This window comes from Heterocephalus glaber, unplaced genomic scaffold (assembly GCF_053883595.1).
Source record: "Heterocephalus glaber isolate CG9 unplaced genomic scaffold, H.glaber_assembly_v1.0 deba00001550, whole genome shotgun sequence".
Taxonomy (NCBI): Eukaryota; Metazoa; Chordata; class Mammalia; order Rodentia; family Bathyergidae; genus Heterocephalus; species Heterocephalus glaber.
The window spans coordinates 3,895,659-3,912,306 of NW_028258343.1; the positions used below are offsets into that span (position 1 = coordinate 3,895,659).

Consider the following 16,648-nt stretch of genomic DNA (forward strand, 5'->3'; position numbering starts at 1 on the left):
GGGGACCCCTGGGCATAGAAGGCATCAAGGCAGGAGCCCATTGCCCTCTCTGCGCAGCTGCTGTACCTCCTCTGCCCAGGCCACTGGCACAATTAGCATACAGCTCCACCTTCCCAAGAGTGAACACAAGGGGGGTTATTATCAGCCAGGGCTCCCTGGAGTGAACTAATTACCCCGACATCTAAGACACACCTAAGGAAGCCTGAGGCAGGCAAAGCAGACCTCAGAAAGGGCTAGAGCAGTTTCTAAAATGTCTTTTTTGTCCTTCTAGTGCTGGGGATTAAGCCCAGGGCCTTTGCACTGAATAATATCCCCAGCCTTAAAAAAATATATAGTTTTCTCTGAGATAGAGCCTTGCTAAATTGCCCAGGCTGGGTTTGAACTTGCCATCCTCCTGCCTCAGCCTCCCAGAGTGTGGAGATTACAGGTGTGCACCACCACATCCTGCTTGAAATATTCCTTGAATGTGACCCCACCAAGGCAGGGCGCTAGGGGTGCAGCAAGGAAAAAGGGGAAATGGAGTGAGTGGAGGGTAGGGCTGGAGGTTGCTCCTAAGGCTAATTTTACCCACGCCTGGCCTGGCCCCAGGACTCAAGGCTGCAGGACCAGGGGCCTGGCGTCACCTGGTCCCTGAACACCCAGCCAGCCTGGAGCCTGGGGCTGACCGGAAGCGGAGCTGCCACTTCTTTCTGTCCAAATCCCGCCAGGCCTGTGAAGGGCTGCCCCCTACGCGCATCTCCTGCTCAGCTCAGACTTTTCTTTTTGAGCCTGGGAATTGGTGTTATAATTTTTTAATTTTTAATTTGTATTAGTGCATATTTGCAGTACATAATGACTGTATTCCTTGGGTGGAGTTGGCTCACGGACACAACACATCCTAATTCTTTTCTCATCCCTTTCATCTTCCCTCCCATCCCACTCTTTCTCTTGTTCCCCTTTTTTCTGCAAAAGATCTCCCTGCTCCTATTTGTTTTATTTTGCTCTTTATCTATTCTTTGGGTTTCCCATGTAAGAGAAGCCCTGCGATATTTAAGCTCGAGCTTCTGATTTATTTCAGCCCAGACTTTTCCAGCCCAGCCCTTGGGTCTCGGGGGGCCGGGTGGTTTTTAGGGTTTTCTGTCTCTCTGATTTCCCTGCGGGTCCACACTTGATTTTTTCTGCAGAAAAGCGACTGTAAAAAAAGAACCGATTTCGTTTCCAGTTCCCATCACCACGATTTCCACATGGATGTGACGCGCAGGGCAGCTTCCGAAATGCCCGGTGACTCAGGCGGGGACACCCCGGGGCGGGGCGCAGGAGTTTCTGGGGCGGCCAGCGGGGCGGGACGCGGGGCCCTGAGCGTGGTGGCCTCGCGCGCCCCCTGGCGACCGGTGGGGTCCGAGGCGCGCCATCAGGTGACTGGAAAGTCCCTGGTGGAAATCCCCAGGGGAGCTGCGGCCGGTACAACTGCGAGGCAGAAAAGGAAACTGCACAGTCTGCAGTGGCACAGCCCGGAGAGCGCGGAGTTGGCGGGGGCGGAGCGGCGGCCGCCGGGACGCATCCACACCCCCAGCCGGCCGGCCGAGCCAGCGAGCCCGAGCCCGGGCGTCCATGGGGTGCAGCCCCGGCCCGACCCCCACCCTGATTCCGATTTGGATCCCGACCCGCGTCAGCCGCCCGCGCCGGCCCTGACCCGGACTCTGCGAGAGGAACGCGCGGCCCGGAGAGGTGAGCGCCGCCCGGGTGCAGGGCGCGGGCGTGTGGCGGGCGGCCAGGTCTCGCAGGCGCGGGCTTTGCGTTGCCGTCCCGGGCTGGGTGGCGGGGGAGGAGCGTGCGGCTAGCTCGCGCCGGTCCTGGGTTTTGGAGTGCTGGAGTCGAGATCGCCGTGGCAGATGTCGGGGTGACAGCCCCGGCTGCCTCCCGCCGCCCACAGTGCAGACACCGCGGGCTGCAGCAGGCTGGTGGAGGGAGAGTCGGCCTTCGGTGCTCGGGTCGGGTGGTCGTGAGTGCTTTCTGGCTCCTTGTCACATCTTGGTTTGGGAATCAGCGCTGCATGCTCGTCGCCACGTAGACCTTGCAGAAGCGTTGCGGTTTCTTCGCAGATTGTGCAGAACCCGCCCAGCAGGGATGTGTGTCCCAGGAGCAGCCTCCCCAGGGTTCCTGGGGGCCCCGGGGACGGCGTCGGTATGCTCGGTGCTCCGTGCAGGGGGTGGGTCGGGGCCGAGCCTTCAGCTTCCCAGCTGCAGCAGTTAAGAGAAGAGTGCACGGACTAGGAGTCGCTGGCTTTTTACACTAGGATCGGCCAGCGGGTCCCTGCGCCAGTCCCTACCCCGCACTCTACCTCGTCAGCCCGGGTCGTCCCACATCCTGCCACCTGGCGTCTCAGGAAAGCAGTGGTTTTAAGTGAAGAAGAGCTCAGCTCAGTTCAGCTCTTCTTGAATCTGCTCTGTTTTCAGCCCCCTTTGCCTCATCTTTCCTTGGGAAGCCAGCCGGGGCCAGTGTCGGGCAACCCATTGGGAAAATCATTGGTGATGACAGAGCCCTCTGTCCCGCAGCCCCGGTCCCAGATTGCGGAGCAGCCAGTCAGTGGCCCATTCCCACCATCCAAGATGCTGCTCCCGGGTTTTGCAGCTCTTTGTACAGTTTTTGGGAGGAATACTTCCCAACAGTTGGCTGGGGTATTGTTGATAAATAATTCATAAAATTCCACATCGCAGACAAAAAATGTCAGCCCAGAGTGGAAAAAATAGAACAAAGGGGAAAGAGTGTAATGACTAAGTTCTGTAGAATTTTATTGATCCTAGTGACAAAAATTGGGAAATTACTTTAAGGCAGTGAGGTAACAAGTTTAAAAAAAAATTAAAAAGTTAAGGGCAGTACTGTATGTTTTTGCCCATAAAGACATTAGAATTATATGTTAGAAAAATGTATTCTTTAATCTCAAGTGTGGAAAAATCTAAGAACTGGAAACTCGGGCCTTGGGTTTGTTTTGCTTTTAAGGAGGTGATTTTAGTCTTGCAGGGCTGTGCGGGGAAGAAATGTATGAATGAGATTGCACTGAGCTGTTGAATATTAACATTTGCATGTCTTGCGTATGGTTTATAGCTCTCAACATGTTAGATCTTTGCTGAAAGATCTTTAGGTATGGAAAAGAAAAATAGAAGAGCCAGAAAAGCAAAAAGAGGAAAGAGTAGTTTGTGTAGAATCTTCCTACTGCCTGGCTGTCGCTATCTGCAAGCTGCAAGCCCTGTAGCTGCCACAGGTGAGGGGCAGGTATGGGAGGACCTGGCTCTGGGTGAAGCCCCACCCCTGCATGATTGTAGGGCCGGGCAGGACCTGTAGCAGCAGACTAAGGTAGTTGTGTGATTTCAAGTAGGGGAAATAAGATCACCTCTGACTTTTAGCCCCAGTCTTTCAGTGGGTGGTCAGGCAATTCTTGTCTGGTGGATTCATGGATGAATGGATTCCTACTGTTGGTGAAAGGCACTTTGCTGCACCATAAAGGATATGTGTGTGATGTTTTTGTCTCACCATTGTGGTCTTGGTCCTTCTGTGCTTTTGCCTGATTCCACCTAGAGGGAATAATTGCTATCATCTGACCCAGAGCTTCTCCCAGCAATCAGATCAAGAATCTCAGTACAGATCCTTACACAGCCTCAGGCTCCTTTAATTCCCAACCTCTGTCCTTCAAGTGGCCCTCAAGAATTTAATTCATCTTATCAGTGACTTAAGAGAGGCTAGCTAGACCCTCCCGGAGTGGCTTCCCTAAGTTCTAGGTTTCTTCTCCCTGTAGTTTAACACCTCTCTTTGCTGAAGGGCTGTCCTGGCAGAGAGTGTGATGCAGGAGAGGGGATTAACCATTGCTGGGAAATTTCCCAAGGGGGACAGTTTTGTGCTCCTGAAAATAAGGATGGATAGTGAGATGCCCACCGAAGAGCTAGTGAGGCAGATAGCACGGGACAGGAGTGAGGGATGCTGGCCTTTGACCCCACTCCACCCCCACTTGTCCTGAGTGGCCTCCTGGCTGAAACTTCTTTCCTGTCTGCTTCCAGATTTTCATTTCCTCCACCTGTTGATTATGCGTGCCAATTTCAGGGTGAAGGATGGGATGGAAATGCACCTGAATGTTGGTACCTGCAGGGCATACTAAAATGTGGTTGAGAGATGAGTCAAAATAATTGAGCTCCAGTGTCTGTTCTTGGAAGTGTAGAATCTCCTGTTCTGATTCTCATTCTCATGTCATGAGTGTGGTCCAGTAACAAGGTTCTGAGAGGATGTTGCCCATTTACTTATGAAACTGCACAGCGACGTGTTGGAAATAGGCTTGTTTGTTGGATATCAGTTTTGACTATAAATATTGGGAGACACTTCATGAATAAACTCTTTATACTTTGCTTTGGGACTAAAGAGGAAACACCAAGCAGCAGCCTAAGTGACAGCAGCAAGTTGTAGGATCTTTCCCAAAATATTCACTGTCCTAGCAGCCTGGGGAGGGAGTGTTTACAAGAGGACTCAAGGCTTTGCCCAATAGCGGGGACTGACGGGTGGTGGTCTGGGGGAGGAGCTAGGCTTGTCTGGGCTCCATCGTGCCCTTTGCTGGCATCCAGTGCACCTGAAACCCAGTGGCCATTCCAGGATGGCCTCAGAAGGCAGCTTCAGGGAAGCTTCAGTGATTTTTGTGGCCCAGGACCTGGGCCTGACTTGGTCCAGGCTTGACTCCCTGACAGATATTCTGAAAACTTGGGTTATCCCCCTCCTCCTCAGCTCCAGTCTCCCCTTCCTTCTCTTGTTTAGACTAATCTTTAAAAGTGATGTAACTTAAAACAGTCCAGTGTGAGTTCATCCTTGCGGCCGGCTAGTATCCTAGGAGTAGAGGTGACTAAGATCCTTTGCCTACAGATTGGGGTAATGACAAGATCAAACAGTGGGGTTTCCTGCCGGCAGGTATATAGGAGTAGTATCAAAGGCAGGCTAATGGAATGGGTTCTTTCCCCCTGCTCTTCAGGCGACGTAGACACCATGGCCGAACAACTCCTTCCTCAGGCTTTGTATTTGAGCAATATGCGGAAAGCTGTGAAGATAAGAGAGAGAACTCCAGAAGACATTTTCAAACCTACGAATGGGATCATTCATCATTTTAAAACCATGCACCGGTACACGCTGGAAATGTTCAGAACTTGCCAGTTTTGTCCCCCGTTCCGAGAGATCATCCACAAAGCTCTCATCGACAGAAACATCCAGGCTTCCCTGGAAAGCCAGAAGAAGCTCAACTGGTGTCGTGAAGTCAGGAAGCTCGTGGCACTGAAAACCAATGGTAAGACTCGCTCCACTGTCCGGCACAGCTCCCACGGTGTGGGCTCCCCATTCCCGAAGCTTCAGTTGCACTAATCATAGCCGCCTTAGCAGACTGGCTCCGTGAGGGGCGCATGATAGAAGCAAGCTTGTTCAGTGAACATTTTCTTGAATATTTTCTAAGCGTGTGTATTCCCTTGCACAGGGCTTTGAGACTTGGGGAATATGTTTTTCTAAACACCATGGCCCAGTTAGGTGATTAATGTTTCTAATTCTTGCAGCTGTTTAATCATCTGTAAAATGCCCTTCCCTGGGTAGTAATGGAAATATTTTCAAAGGTTTAAGTTCAAAAGGAAAGCATGGTGTTGAAAACTGGTATCACTGTTGTTTCATACTGTTATTAGAAACTGCTTGTGATGTCTTTGTAATTCTTGAGTTGTACATTTTATGGGTTAAGGCTGTTGGGAAGCTGAAGTTGTTTTATCTTCCCTTACCTAGGTCCTATTGCCTATGGTCCTATACCACTGTACCACTAAGAGCTATTTCCTGTTCCAAGCTTTACAGTTTTATATTTTAATCATTTCCTTTGAGCAAGAATCTGTGCATAGATTGAAACATCCAGGCACGTACTGTCTCGTGCAGTACATGCAGTGCAAAATTCTGCCTTGTTGGATATAGATGTTAGAATAAGTAAGTAGATTGTACAAGATCAATTAAATGCATATAGCCTAGGTAAGAGCAGCAATCTTAGGTCTTTACATCAGTGACTAAACTCCTGATCAAAATAATACCTCCAAGAACAGAAAATCCTCGTTGGCAGTGATGATGATAATAACATTAACTTAATAACTTAATTGGTGCATTAGCTTTGGCTATTTTTGACTTGAGTAACACAAAATGATTGGTAGATGTGGAGCTTTTGTGCTTGTTTTTATTCTGGGGGCTCTTGTATATCACCTTAACGTCTTACCTGCATTTATGAAGCTTAGACTCTTAGAAACAAAAGTTCAAAGAAAACTGGAGATAGCTACTGTCTACATTGTTCTTGGCATTAAATCCAGTGATGCATAGAAGTAGGTAATTATGTTAAGTCGTCATCAAGGGGCTTATGTACCTGACAGACAGTCTGTGGTTTCAACTCTGTCCCATTTTTGTTACAAAAAAAGAGACAGTCAACTTTGGGAGAATTATAAATGGGTAGAAAGAGGGAAATCTTATTACCATGAACAGAAGTAACCTACATTCTGCAGTATTTCCTTAAGGCAGGAAATCCTTTGTTTCCTTAAGAAAAGGATATAAAGAGTAGACATTTATTTTGCAATCATATGTCATTTAAATCAGTAAGGATTCATGCTACAAAAGCAAGTGTATTTTGATAACATTTCCTGGGAAACAGGGATTTTTAGGCCCCCAATCCTGATTTTCCTACTTTGCAGAAAATTTCTTAAAATTAGGAAAAAAGGAAGAAATGATATTTAAGGGAAGGAGGAAACAAATGGCTTTTCTTGTCTAATTTTTAGCACTTTTTTTTGTTTTAATGCTTCCCCCCATAGGAAGGTTTCTTCAAAGTCAGTGTTCTGTTGTGGGGGTGATTCACAAGTTTGCATTTGAGGATATGAGACTGCGGTGAATGAGGAAGGGAGTAGGTGGCATAAAATTGAAACTTCATATGAAAAATTCCATCGTCTATTGGCTGCCGCGATTTCACTTGTATAATGAGTAGCCCTATTCCAGCTCACCCTGACCACACCCACTTGGAAAGTCCAGCCTGCAGTTCACAGTGTAAATGTCTACACACCAGAACAAAACGTACAATAGCTGTTGCTCAATTGCTAGTCAAATAACTTAGAACTGGGGAATTCCAGATGTTACTTAGGGAATTTTATACTGGTGCATCTCAATAAAGAACTGAAAGTTAGCACAAGAAGAAGAAAAAAAAGCCTTATCTTTGCTCTAGATTTTGCAAAGGGGAAATTTCAACAGAATACAATCATTGCTACACTTCTGCCAAGACACAAGGCTTGGGTGATCTTTTTGTTCATTTGTGTGAATACTTCGCTAGTTTTTTAAGTGTGTAAGTTGATGGAATATTGATTGGATATGTATTTGAGGGTTTTTAGATGTATTTTTTACAGTTTGATTATGATTAAGATTTGATAAAATTTCAAGTAGGTTTATTGCCTTACTATATAATAGTGTAAGAGAACAGTTTAACTTTTTAAAAAATAAATATTACTTTGCATTTGCTACAGGGAATTAAGAAGTTAACTTTTTTTCCTATTAAAAATCCCTCCCCAGTGTTATTATTTGGCAGTTGAAAAAAAGCCATATGAAATTGTGAGTTTTAGCCCCACAGTTAGGTCCTTACATGAAAAGTCACCAATTAATGGAAGAAAATTGACCTGTCTTTTTCTCCAAATGCCAGCTCTAAACACTGAATTATTTTAAAATTTTGGCATCTGGGTGCTTTTTAACTTTTCAAAAGGACTTGATAGTTGCTCACAAGCAGGCTCACAGAACGCATTTTGGCTGGTGCCAGTGCCCACAGGCTCTAGGTACAAACCAGGAGAGGAAAATACTGGGGCCCCAAGCTCCAGTGGAATGGTCCAGTCATGTAACACTGAATCATAGCCAGACCATCTCTGTCTAGTAGGCTGAGGTAGGCCTGTCTCCTGGTCTGCACACTCTGTCCTGGCTGCCCTTGCTTAGAGCAATAGTGCTGGTGCCATAGCCAGCAAACCAAGGTCTGTTACTGAGGTAGATTGTAGACTTTCACCACCCAGAGCCCTCATTTCATGAGGAGTTCAGCTGTTTAAGACCTCAGTCAGTTTCCCCCAAAGTCACCTGCATCAGTTAGGAGCAGAGCCATCCTAGAACCAAGGTCCTCTGGCTCCTCTGCCCTGTTGCTGCTGTTCATTTAAAAAAAAAAAAATGTTTTCCTCCCAGTGTCATCAGAGTGTGAAATGTTATCAGTTGGTCCTTGATATGAAATCGAGCCCTTCGGCCCCTGTGATTGCAGTTGGGCCAGTCTTTTCTGCAAACCTTTGTAGATCCTTACGTGCAGATGGCTTGACCTTGCTCCTTGTCGCTCCCTCTGTCCTTAGGCGATGGCAACTGCCTCATGCACGCTGCTTGTCAGTACATGTGGGGTGTCCAGGACACAGACCTCGTGCTGAGGAAAGCCCTCTTCAGCACGCTTAAGGAGACCGACACACGCAACTTCAAATTCCGCTGGCAGCTCGAGTCTCTGAAATCTCAGGAATTCGTGGAAACGGGGCTCTGCTATGATACTCGGGTACGTTCCATTCCTGTGGGAGCATCTGTTGACAGCTCCATGTGGGTAAAGGGTATTCTGAGCCATCTCTGCCTCTGGAGGAGCAGATGACTTAATGGATCACATGGGTTTGGCTAAGCAAAGCACGCTCCATGGAAAACCCCGAAAGCCTCCCCTGGACAAATCCCAGGCTTCTCCTGCACCCAGAAGCTGCTGAGCAGCACACTCCTGGCTCTGGAGCGCTTCAGTAGCAGGCCTCCTGCCCCTGGCCATTCCTTGGCTTTTGTGTTGTTTTTCACTTTGATTGCCTGTCACATGCTGCCCTGAGCAGGCCTTTGCCTCAGCAGTCTAGGTCACAAGTTCCGGGCTTTTGTGGACACTTGGATGAGGGGGCGTCAGTGTTATGCCTCGTCAGGGATTGTTTTGAAAGCAGGTGCTGTCCCCACCTTTGAGTTTGCTTTGTAGTGGGAAAAAGTAAAGGAAGAAGGCCAAAACGGGGAAAAAGGGACAATCATGTGAATAATGACTTCAAGAAAGGGGAAAAAATAAGCTGAGTTACATAAATGTGTGATGGCAGAGTAGTGCTGGAAGGGCTTTTGAATACAGATGCCTTTAATCCCCCTCCCGCCTCTCTCCCCTTAGAACTGGAATGACGAATGGGACAACCTCGTTGGCATGGCGTCTGCAGACTCCCCGGCAGCCCGCAGTGCGCTCCCATACAACTCCCTGGAGGAAATCCACATATTCGTCCTCTGCAACATCCTCAGAAGGCCCATCATCATCATTGCAGGTGAGATGCCCGCCGAGTGATTATTTGCATTCTCACGTTTTTCAGCTGTCATGGTTTGGTTCTTAGGGAAAGCCCTCAATCCCGAAATTTCGGGTAACAGTACTGGGTGGCATTTGATGAAAGTCACACGGTGACCTTTCTCATTTTCTTTCCTTGAGCAGACAAAATGCTGAGAAGTTTGGAATCAGGTTCGAATTTCGCCCCTTTGAAAGTGGGTGGGATTTACCTGCCCCTCCACTGGCCTGCCCAGGACTGCTACAGATTCCCCATCGTCCTTGGCTACGACAGCCACCACTTTGTCCCTCTGGTGACGCTGAAGGACAGTGGGCCTGGTAAGAAAATGGCACCTGTTTACATTCCTAACTCTTGTGAGTGCCTGGGACTCTTTTGCTCCTTTTTCAGATAGTCTTATTTAAAGATATTGTTTTCATTGAAATATAGTGTGATGTCATTTGCTTAGTACATACAGGTGGAGTGTCCCTTATCCCAGATGCTTGGGACGACGACACGTGTTGCAGATTTCATTTGAATTTTTTTCAGATTTTTAAAATATTTAAATTTACTAGTTGAACATCCCTAATTCAGAATGCTCTAAAATCTACTCAAAAGTTTGGTTCGCATTACATACCTGCAGTAGTAAGTAACGAAGGCTCGGTAATGGTCAGGTCCCACATCTTTTTGAATATGACCAGGGAAGCACTTGGAGCATGTTAATCACAAGTAGCAGATAAGTGTATACGCATTCTTAGCTCAGGTCCTACTTCGAGGGACAAATGTAGGAGGCCTCAGTGCAGTGCAAGAGCCCGAGTGGGCTGGTGTCTGTCAGGTTTGCTCCCAGTCTGGCGGCCTGATGGGAGTGGCCCTGTGCTCAGTGCTTATGGCCCAAGGTACATATTTCCTTCCATTTCATCCTCGAGCCTCCCTGGGAGACGTGGGTATAGAGAGCCTCATTTTACTGCTGTGGCACTTGTACCTCGAAGAGGTTAAATAAGCTGTCTGCTGTCACATAACTTGATAGCGAAACAGTCAGGATTTGAACTCAAGCCCACCTGACTTTGGAACATGGGAGTTTAACCAGTAAGACCCGCTGCCTGCTGGCTAGTTAATATTCTGTGAGCCTCCTGGAAGCAATGCATGTATTAGAGTTCAGTGCACTTTGTTTTCCCATGTGAATTTAACTGTGACCAGATGATGCTTTTCTACTCTTTTAATCATATGCTTTCTGCATGTTCGAAATGTGACCACTATATACATACACATAGCTTTATATTCAACCTCCTCTCCAGAGTAACATTTTACTTATATGCTATTTTTTTCCCCTCAGAAATCCGAGCTGTGCCGCTTGTTAACAGAGACCGAGGGAGATTTGAAGACCTAAAAATTCACTTTTTGACAGATCTTGAAAATGAGATGAAGGAAAAGCTCTTAAAGGAGTACTTGATGGTGATAGAAATTCCAGTCCAGGGCTGGGACCATGGCACCACTCATCTGATTAATGCTGCAAAGTAAGCGCTTGATCGTGCTGTCGTCTGTAACTTTCTTTACATTAGCCACAGAGGCAGCTGCCACTCCAATGCTCCACAGCAAAATTATCTGTAACCAGCTTCCTCCAATATGAAGCAAATTTAAAGAGGCAGAGAGGATCACTCAAGGCATCACCAGCTTTGGTTTCAAATGGAAAATAAGTAATGTTCCATTGTGATTTTCCAGGGCATCTAGATGCTGAGAGTCAAAACTGTGGGTTTTAAAAGTATGTGTCTACATGTGTCTAGATTCTAGTGCATATTAAAAATAAGAGCTACTGAAGACTATTGGAAGCAAAAAGCCTTTTCCTCTTGGCTTCTTGGTAAGGACAGACATACACTGGGTTGCAGATTGTGTTTATGTGACAGCCACATGGAGAAGCAGAGGGACACCCGCAGAGTCCCCATTGTGCCTGTGTCCAAGATCCAAACCCTGCCTTTAGGTTAAAGAGGCGGCTGCTTCTGAGAATTTAGAATGCTTGAGATACAGCGAGGGCACAGAAGAATCAGTTTCTCTCTCGAAGTGGAGATTAGCCAGCTCGAGTCAACAGTAAACAATGTCTGCAGGTGTGTCTGCCTCTTCATTACACTGCAGAGAACTTTCTTTTAGTGGAGATCAGACACAAGTTTAAAATTAAGAACAGCAAAATGCAGAAAAAAGTGTCCCAAAAGTGGTTGCACCATAAAATGGACCAGACCCACGTGAATAATCTGAGTAATGTTTTACTAGAAATTTGATCGCTGAGAAGTTACATGGTGAAAATGACTTTTTAAAAAAGCAACAGATAAACAGGAGAAAGAGCTCTTCACAAAGGACCCCTTGCTAGGTTTCATGTTGGCTTTTTTTGGTTTGGTTTGTTATCTTTGTGATGCCAGGCATGGAACCTCGGGTCTCTTACGTGCTACACTAGTGCTCTACCACTGAGCTACACCACCAGCCCCAAGGACCTTTTTTTATTTTAGAATTATCTGTAGTTTTGGGGGTTTTTTTTGGTACCAGGGATCGAACTCGGGTCCTCAGCTTGCGAGGCAGGCGCCAGAACCACTGAGCTAAATCCCCAGCCCATCTGTAGTTTTGTGTAGACACACAAAGATGATAATTGAGACTCTGATTTTAGAAAAATAATGAGTCTTAGACTAAATGACTTCATGCTCTACTGGAGGACATGTTGGGAAACATCTTGAACCATGTACTGTCACAGACCTGCAGTTCGGGGATGGCAGTGAATCCACATTCTGAAAACCCTTAGGAGCTGATGCTGTAAAGCATTGAGTGCCATTTTGTGTAGTCTCATCTTTTCCCATTTGGGTCTTTAGGTTGGATGAAGCTAACTTACCCAAAGAAATAAATCTGGTAGATGACTACTTTGAACTTGTTCAGCATGAGTACAAGAAATGGCAAGAAAACAGCGAGCAGGGGAGGAGAGGGGTGCATTCACAGAACCCCCTGGAGCCCACCACACCCCAGCTCTCCCTCATGGATGTAAAATGTGAAACACCCAACTGTCCATTTTTCATGTCCGTGAACACCAAGCCTTTATGCCACGAGTGCTCGGCGAGGCGCCAAAAGAACCAAAGCAAACTCCCAAAGCTGAACTCCAAGCCCGGCCCCGAGGGCCTCCCTGGCATGGCGCTTGGGGGGTCTCGGGGAGAGGCCTACAAGCCCTCAGCCTGGTGCCCTGAGGAGCCAGTGGGTGGACCTCACTCGGCCCCACCTACAGCCCCCAGCCTCTTCCTGTTCAGCGAGACCACGGCCATGAAGTGCAGGAGCCCTGGCTGCCCCTTCACACTGAATGTGCAGCACAATGGGTTTTGTGAGCGATGTCACAATGCCCGGCAATTGAATGCCAGCCAGACTGCAGATGCCACCAGACATTTAGATCCTGGTAAGTGCCAGGCCTGCCTCCAGGACGTCACTAGGACATTTAATGGGATCTGCAGTACTTGCTTCAAAAGGACTACGACAGAGTCTTCCTCCAGCCTCGGCTCCAGTGTCCCTTCTTCCTGTCACCAGAGGTCCAAGTCTGACCCCTCGCAGCTCATGCAGAGTCTCTCCCCGCATTCTTGTCACAGAGCTGGAAATGACGCCCCCTCTGGCTGCCTCTCTCAGGCCGCACGGACTCCAGGGGACAGGACTGGGACAAGCAAGTGCAGGAAAGCTGGCTGCATGTATTTTGGGACGCCGGAAAACAAAGGCTTTTGCACTCTGTGTTTCATCGAGTACAAAGAAAACAAACGTGAGTGTGGTGATAGAGTTCTTAGCGCAACAGCTCTTGTTCCAAAGGGGGTTTTGTCCCTGAACTTCAAGCAAAGGAGCCCATCTGAGCAGTTGGGTGGAGTGGTCAGACCCCACTGTGCTTTCCCACCGCCTTGGGCTTGGGGACAGTTGTGGTTCTGCCCGCTGCTCCTGGATGTAGGAGGCAGTCTATGATGGCAGCAGCTCTTAGTTACTGTGTGCCAAACCAAAATTGCCCAGTAGATAGAGTTGGTTTTCATAAGGCCATTGGTTGTCATTTATTAGATACAGTTTAAACTAGACTTCTGCAATGTTGATATATAATTGAGAAACTCACTCGGTGGTGCATGCTTATAATCCTAACACTCGGGAGGCTGAAGCAGGAGGATTGCAGTGGGTTCAGGGCCAGCCTGGGTTACATAGTGAGTTCAAGGCCAGCCTGAACTACATAGCAAGACCCTGTCTCAAAAAATACCAATCAATCAATCAATCAAATAATAGAGAAACTCAATCTGAAGAGTAGTAGCTGGCAGGTGGGAAGTCTCCTTTGACACTGTGGGAAAGCATTTGTGGCTTGGGAAATCTCTAACTCGAAAGAAGGGTGGGCAGTTAATGTTTCTGCCATTGGTTTTGTTTCCCTGACCAATGAGCACAGCAGGTTCAGGGGGAGAGACCGTAAAGCCCAAGCTGCTTCAGTGGTCATGTTGTTATTTTGCCGAATGTATAAGATCCTTCAGCGTCTCTGTGTCTGTGGTACTGAACAGCCTCCACTGTCTCGTAGATTTTGTTGCTGCCTCAGGGAAAGCCAGCCCCACTGGCTCCAGGTTCCAGAATGCCGTTCCATGCCTGGGCAGGGAATGTGGCACCCTGGGAAGCACCATGTTTGAAGGGTACTGTCAGAAGTGCTTCATTGAAGCTCAGAACCAGAGATTTCACGAGGCCAAGAGGACTGAAGAGCAACTGGTGAGCTGCTCTGAGGAGCTTCCCCGTGTGTCGGGTCGTCTTTGGGGGCTGTGACAGGTGGGCTCGGCTCCCTGCCAGGTGGCTGTGCTGTGGGAACCTGGGCGAGGCGTTCACATTGTTGTGGCTGCCCAGGTTGGAACTCTGCTGTCAGTTTGCATAGTCTAGGTGGTAAAACTTCTTCAAACATCCAGAAAGCCAGGCATTGATCACAAACATCTTTGGTTTGTAGTAGAAGCACAGACATGTACAAAGCAGGTTTCTTCTGTAATCCTTTATCATGAGCCAAGACTGGGCAGAACCTCTGCTTGATGGCAGATCAGGGACAGAGACATGGCTAGATGTCACCTGTCGAGTGCAGAGGCTTTGGGAGCTGTCTTGTAGAGCGCTGAGTATTAATCCCAAAGGGGAGCGCCAGCCCCGTTTGCAGGCCTCTGGAGGTCTCCACCCAGGGCCAGGTGGACTTTGTTGGGTTTGGGAGGAAGCCTTCCCCTGGGAGCCTCTTGTTCCCCTGCTATGTGAATCCACACCGTCCCATGAGGTCTCACCATACTCTCTGTCCTCAGAGATCCAGCCAGCACAGAGACCTGCCGAGAGCCACCCAGGGCACCTCGAGGCCCAAGTGCGCCCGGGCCTCCTGCAAGAACATCCTGGCCTGCCGCAGCGAGGAGCTCTGCATGGAGTGCCAGCACCTCAGCCAGCGTGTGGGCCTCGGGGCCCACCGGGGTGAGCCTGTTCCCGAAGAGCCCCCCAAACAGCGCTGCAGGGCCCCGGCCTGTGATCACTTCGGCAACTCCAAGTGCAACGGCTACTGTAACGAGTGCTTCCAGTTCAAGCAGATGTATGGTTAAGCGGAAGCAGGGGTCCAGCATGGTGCTAATACTCCCATCCCCTGGGTGCCACTGGAAGCAGCCCTGACACAGTGGCCTGGAGGGGGTCTTTGAGCAAAGGAGGGAAGATAAGCTCTTCGTCATGTCTGTGACACTCGGGTTGGGCCTTAGGTGGCCTTAGAGCAGAGTTTGTGACTGGCAGTGCATGAAGTCGGAGTCGGCCCAGAGCTACTCTTCTCTTCCCAAGCAGGCGGCCTGATGTCTTGGGACTTGGAATGTGTGCCGAGTCTGTGTGCCCTGCCTGCCAGGAGTGCTGCCCCCTCTCCTTAGAAAATGGAAAAGACACAGATAGGTGGCTTGGGAGCCGGAGAGCCATCCTGGCAGCCTTCCGCTGAATCCTCCAGGCACAGGGCGTCTACAGGAAGCTCGTGGGAACTCAGGAAAAATGGATGTGTTCAGAGAGCAGCGGGAGTTAGGGTTTCCCTGCTGCCTATTTCCTTGCTGAGCGAGGTTCTGTGGAACGACAGAACCGTGCACGGACTGCCTCAGAGGCTGCTGACACAGAACATGTCCACAGGAAAAAGCCAACAAGCTGCTCTTTGCCTTGTGCACTCTTTTACAGCAAAGCTTCTAGGGGGACAGTGTCTAACTTGGGGTTATTGTTGTCTTCCTTCTAAAGAGATCTTGAACTATTGTGTGTAAAAATGTGTACATAAATAATATACCCTTATATTATGTATGAGGGAATTTTTTATATTGAAATGCTGCCCTAGCAGCGTTGGTATATAATTCACTTTATTTATTGTATTTGCAAATTTCAGTTATTTAAGTGAAGATGTTTTTTCTGCCTTGTCTTCGTGAGCTAACATTTGCTTAGGGAATATTCTCTTTGATTCACTGCTGCTGTCTCCCTGGGAAAGAAGGAATGGCTTCAAGAGTGCGTTCAGTAGAATCTCGAGAAACATCTTGAGAATCTCTAGAATAATAAGAAACTGTTCTCTGATCCTACCTCCTGGGAGAGAAGATAGGGAAGGAATAGGGAAGGTTGGGAACAGGGAGGTTCAAAGGGAAACCTTTCGTGATGCTTTCATTTGCTATGCTAAGGAACCTGTGTCTGGTGACACCTCAGCCTTGGGACAAGCCCAGTAATCATGAGCTGAGGGCATTGCAGCCTGTCTTTGGGCTGCTCTTTCTCTGTGTGCTTTGTGATAGTGTCATATTTGCCCTAGGTGGGGGGAAAAAAGGAGGGAATTGGGTCTGAAATGAAGATCTGAAAATACCTACAATCCATAACTCTACAAGCCTTTCCTCAGATTATTTGAGATGTCTTTTCTCCTGTCTCTTCCAGTTTCTTTCCAAAGATATTAAATAAACGCGAGTGTTTTCATTTAGTTCTTTCAAAAATTGTGGCTCTTGCAAAAATTGTGTCTACCAATATTTTCATTCTCAATGTGAAGAAATGGGATTATTTATACTTATAGAAAATATTTGAAATTTGCACATTTAGTTGTTTCTCCTAGAATGCTGCCTATCTTTGGGTTTCTTCAAGTTTTCTTAAATAAATGTAACTTCACAAAGAGTTAATATTAAAAAATAAGTTATTGAGAACAGATGTTGTTGTTTTCTGTTGATGAACCCTGAAAGAAGACGAGCTCAATAAGGAGACTGCCTCCTGCCCAGCCACTGTGACGCACACCTGTGTGTGAGCGCCTCCCTCCCTGAGGAGGCTGGTAGCTTTCTGCACATCATCAGTGCATGAGGGTG

General features: G+C 47.9%; 1 protein-coding gene across 4 annotated transcripts; it reads left to right on the plus strand.

The window, feature by feature from the left end:
* The first annotated feature begins 1,572 nt into the window (after positions 1-1,572).
* On the plus strand, positions 1,573-16,492 carry Tnfaip3 (TNF alpha induced protein 3). Of its 4 annotated transcripts, none has more exons than XM_087190022.1 (9): positions 1,573-1,707; positions 4,985-5,293; positions 8,376-8,566; positions 9,188-9,335; positions 9,497-9,667; positions 10,660-10,840; positions 12,176-13,095; positions 13,876-14,057; positions 14,621-16,492. In XM_087190022.1, exons 2-9 carry the CDS (start codon positions 4,999-5,001, stop codon positions 14,903-14,905), a joined length of 2,373 nt encoding a protein of 790 aa, XP_087046148.1. In that variant the 5' UTR covers positions 1,573-1,707; positions 4,985-4,998; the 3' UTR covers positions 14,906-16,492. The 4 variants fall into 4 exon arrangements, with proteins under 4 accessions (XP_087046148.1, XP_087046149.1, XP_087046146.1 ...); XM_087190023.1 differs by lacking the exon at positions 1,573-1,707 and adding an exon at positions 1,973-2,163; XM_087190020.1 differs by lacking the exon at positions 1,573-1,707 and adding an exon at positions 2,952-3,241.
* The last annotated feature ends 156 nt before the right edge of the window (positions 16,493-16,648 follow it).